At 42.0% G+C, this 5,000-nt stretch overlaps 1 protein-coding gene across 1 annotated transcript in view; it reads left to right on the forward strand.

Moving 5' to 3' along the window:
• Positions 1 to 74: 74 nt before the first annotated feature.
• The window catches only part of LOC138017590 (putative ammonium transporter 3), a 6,376-nt gene continuing 1,450 nt past the window's right edge, over positions 75 to 5,000 (forward strand). The window contains exons 1-3 of the mRNA XM_068864633.1: positions 75 to 832; positions 1,713 to 1,772; positions 2,360 to 2,436. Of these exons, the coding sequence (XP_068720734.1) occupies positions 75 to 832; positions 1,713 to 1,772; positions 2,360 to 2,436 (895 nt within the window). The remainder of the gene's footprint in view (positions 833 to 1,712; positions 1,773 to 2,359; positions 2,437 to 5,000) is intronic.

Genomic DNA, 5,000 nt, shown 5'->3' on the forward strand with positions numbered 1-5,000 from the left:
CTTAGTCAGCTAAGGAGCCCACTCACGAGATATTTCAGTACTCGTTAGATTTTTCCAGCTAACTGATAATCGATATGAACCAGACGAACTGGACAACAGTTGCTTCTCCATCAAATCCATCTGCCAGCCGTAAAACCGATAGCATAGACAATCCGGACGATGCAACTTGGATTCTGACAAGCGCGTTTATTATTTTTACGATGCAATCTGGATTTGGCCTCTTGGAATCCGGCTCAGTTTCCAGAAAAAACGAAGCCAACATTTTTGTAAAGAATGCTATAGATGTGATATTTGGGGGATTATCATATTGGATTTTTGGATTCGCGTTCACTTTCGCACTTAACCATCGGGGAAATGGATTCTGTGGGCTCGGCTACTTCTTGACGGACGCCGATGAAAACCAAATGGGGAACGTATTTTCGAGGTATTTCTTTCAGCTCTCGTTCTCAACGACAGCAACAACCATTGTTTCGGGCTCGATGGCCGAGAGAACCAGTTTAAAAGCTTACACCATGTACTCGTTCCTCAATACTTTAACATACAGTCTTCCGGCTCATTGGATTTGGGATCATGGTGGTTGGCTCAAAAGAATGGGTGCAGTGGATATCGCTGGCTGTGGTCCAGTGCATTTAGTTGGTGGTGTGAGTGGTTTAGTAGCCACGTTAATGTTGAAGCCACGGATCGGACGCTTCGATGAAAACGCCCCACCAAGACAAATGGCGTCCCCGACAAATGTCATGCTCGGAACTTTCATGCTGTGGTGGGGTTGGCTGGGGTTCAACTGTGGTAGCACCTTCGGCATCAGTGGCATGAAGTGGAAACTAGCTTCCAGGTTTATCTGTTGTTTATTTTCTGTATTTTCTTTTCGTTTGTCTAACTGTCATATCTCGTGTTTAACCCTTTTTTGGAAGGGAGGGGTGAAACAAGTTCTTTCTCGTTCATATTTTCTTCACTCGAAGAGGTTTGAGAGAGCAAAGGTATGTTTGTATCACTTTACCAAGTATCGAAAGTAATTAGCGAAAGTAATCAGCTATTGGTTCAAGGTTCTCGCGCCACTTCTTCAACCAATCACAAGTGAAACCAATCATGGCCTGCGCGTGCACATTTTCCCGCGCCTTGTGTCGGCTACGTATAATTACTTCGAGTTTTGATTGGTTTATCGGATTGTCTCCGTTCTTTTTGATTGGCCAAAGTAATTACTTTGGTTTTGGTTTTACGACACTCGATTGAAACTCGCTCTAGTTCTGTGATCTTTATTGCAGTTTACCATTACTCGGTCAAAAGCCCGTGACTAAGAGGGAGCAACTCTTTTGTCACGGCATTTTTACAGACCGATCTATTTTTAGACAATCTTTTCCGCAAGAAACAAAGTCAGTTCCGGTTCGGTGACGCTATAACGTCAAGTTACTTTCTTGTGATTTGTCATCGGATCACTGGGGAGTTTCATTCGCGGGAAATTCAATCTAAAGATAAATCGGTCAGTGAAAAGTTGGGACAGGAATATGGGGCTGTTGTTCGCTACTAGTCATGAGTTCCTGACTTGGTGAAAAAGTATTTTTGATCTGTACCTATCAGCTAATTCCGTTCTTATGATCAGCTGCGAAGTCTCCAGCGCTGCCGAACAGGAAAACATACAAAATTGCTCTTCTGTCTGATGCGTTAGACCTTAGAATATTGGCTTTAATTTTTTAACTTTTAATACAACCAAACAGGGCAGCTGTTGTAACTATCAATGGATCCGTCGGTGGAGGAACTCTTGGAATGATGTACAGGTAAATATCAGCCAAGTTCCATTAGCTCGATGCAGTCAACTGAATTTTCATACATACGGGGCCTATTAGGGCCTATCACCAATAAGAACAGAATCCCAAAGGCCACTGCATTTAAGATGATATTCAAAAGATACAAGAGTGAGTTTGTCATATCTTTCGTCTCGCTGACAAGGAAAATCAAGTTCGCGGCATAAAACTAGCTGTTATGGCAGTTATGAACGCAACTTCTGTAACCGCGTAGGGAAGCTTAAAAGATTCAGGACTTCAACGGGATTTGAACCCGTGATCACGCAAAGCCGGGGGGACGGTGGGTTCATATGTCCATTCATCACGGGAACATATGAACCTACAGGTAACCAGCTACCAATATCAGTGGCTTCATGGCGCAGGTTGGTTGGGGCGTCGCACCGGCTTTGCGGGGTCACTGGTTCAAACCCTGTTGAAGTCCTGAAATTTTCAGGCTTCTCTGAACATATCACTGTGTAAGGTGACGAGCATGCAATACAAAGACGCGATCTACAGCTATTAAAACTTGTAAACGGCTCAACAGAATACACGACTTCTTGTTGTGAAATTCTTCTTTTCAGTGTTTTTTGGTTCAAAAACAAGTTGGACATTCCAACCTTTGTGACCGGTATCCTGTCAGGCCTCGTTGGTGTAACGGGTAAGTCGAGGTAGCCGGCATTTTTAGTTGTTTGTATATACGTAGAGTAACCCTTAAAATACACTGATAATTCAACAAATCGATGGAGGATCGTAAGTATGTCTTCTTGAGATATTTTCAAGTTTTAAGTGGTTAATCACGTCAGTAGTTGCAACTTTTGTTTCAGACACCGTCATTTCTTATATATTATTACGTTTTCTTTGTTATATTTAATTCCACCTATAATCAAAAATATTATGCATTCGTCCCTTTTGACGGTTGGAACTGGAGCGTTCTGATTGGTGGATTCAAAATTTTGCGGGAAATTCAAATTTGGGCCGGAAATTCAAACGTACGTTAGGCCGCAAATTTAAAATTCAAGCGATGAGTCACAGACACGTGACAGCTCCCTTAGTGCGGACCCACAGGAAACAGGTCGGGGTGTTTTGCGTAACCATGTTGGATAAAAAGATAACGGTCAGGAAATTCAAACTTCAAGCAATGATGTCACATGGGTCGAGAGAGGGGTGACGTCACAGAGTCCCAAGCCCCTCACGGTCATAAATAGGGATGTGAAGCTGCCACTTAAAGGGGTGCTAAACACACCCGCCTGGTATGTTAGCTACGACATGATGATGAGGCCCAAAAGGCCGAAACAGCTGTCCATCGCTGCTAATTGACCGGGTGAAATGGTTGTGCGCATGCGTGATGTGTTGGCCAAACCGGGTTGGTGTTAACGTGTGTCACCTTGCTTTTATTGCTATAAATAGGGAGTTTTAGCAAAGACGACGGGTACGGCTACGGCAACGCCACAAAGCAAGAATATTATTGGTTGAAAAAGGAAAAGTGCTTGTGCTGCACATGCAACGCGAATTAATGTGCATTCTTTGCCGTACACCACAAAACAACAACGTGAAATCACCAAATTTTAGGTTTTGACGACAACGTGAGCATATAACAATGAAAAAGTCATTTTCAGTTTTGACTTTAAAACCGTTCGTACCCATCCAGTTACAGGATAGTTCGCCTGTATTGTACAATGTGAACAAGACGGATTAATCGCGAAATACTTGCGATAGCGCCAAGTTATATTTTGGACTGACATTTTCATTGCTGTAGCCAGCGTCTTTGCTAAAACTCCCTAATAACACCAGAGGAAAAGGATGAAATCCAACAGGTTTTAATGTACAAGAAAATCAACAACGCTGCTATTTGTACAAGAAGAAAAAAAAAGCAAAATAATATCACACTGAACAAGGAGAAGACAGTGCCCCACACACGCACCCTAGTTTATTATGAGAGGATCCAGAACACCATCATTCCACCGGTCACATCCGAGTAGAGTCTTAAGTCACCTCAGTTCCTTAGTGCCCATACTCAGTCAAAACTACATACAAATAGGAAATCAGGAAGTTGAAATGTTGAAAAACGAAGGTAAAAAAAGTGGAGAGGGTACATGCCCATATGGGCAACCACTCTCCTCATGAAAAACGGTTTCATATATACAAATATTTACAATAGAGGGCTCAGAAAAAAACTAACAAAGTAGAGTTCCGTCTTGTTCGTAACGTTCCGTACAGCGTCTATTCAAACATCTCTGAGCTGACAACAGTAAACAAACAAGCCTTGCAAACCATAACCAACAATTTTAAACAACAACTAAAACTGAAATTACATGCACAGTAATCTGTTTCACAACATTTTTCGTTGTACTGGTAATCTTTACACCCTCTCTCTTCGGTTTAGAACAGCAAAATTCTTACTTATTAAAAAGTCAAGCAAAAGAGTAGTAAATTCGCTTACTCGACTGTAATTTCACAGTCAATTCAAACAAAGCAGCTCACGACTGGGCATCCATTTCACACAAAAAGCCTATAAATGTAATTGTTGAAATATGCCAGATTCTCTGTCAACAGGGAATTGCAAACGTTTTCACGACTTCTTCGTTTTGTTTAGCGAGTTTTACAAATTTTGTGAGGCACCGAGGTATGCATTAAGAAGGAAAACATTTACCTGAAAGCTAACCGTTGTGTAAGTGATTTGTCTCTCGCTCTCTTTCTCTCAGCTTTTAACGGTGTTCTTCATTGAAATTTTCTGTTCTTCTAGATCTCTTTCCTCGGCTTCTAGATCTCTCGATACCTTCTTCGCTTAAATTTCTCAAATTTCGTCGCCTCTTCTCTCGTGCTCTTTTCTGCTCTCAATCTTTATTCACATTATGTATGACTCCTTCAACACTGCCACTCATAGTTCATACGGTAGAGCACGAGACTATAGTTCTCCGGGTTGTTGGTTCGAGTGAGTCCGGTTGGGTAGACTTTTTTATTTTCACTTTTAGTTTTTTCCAGTCATTGTAGGTGTAAAAAACACAACAATAGAACGTTAAAAAAGAATAATTTAATGAGAGAAAATGGCTTATTTACAAGAGGGATCGTGGGAGGTGGCCTGGTGTCTAACCTCGTCCAAGTTTACGGCCGTTCGGGATAAAATTGAAACTGTCTTCGGGCAGAACTTTGGGCCATCGTTCGAGTCCCCTTTGACCCCGCATCCACTGCACAAAATGGTAGCACTCCACCTTGGGGCAGTGA

The sequence above is a fragment of the Montipora capricornis genome, chromosome 9 (genome assembly GCF_036669925.1).
Source record: "Montipora capricornis isolate CH-2021 chromosome 9, ASM3666992v2, whole genome shotgun sequence".
Classification (NCBI taxonomy): Eukaryota; Metazoa; Cnidaria; class Anthozoa; order Scleractinia; family Acroporidae; genus Montipora; species Montipora capricornis.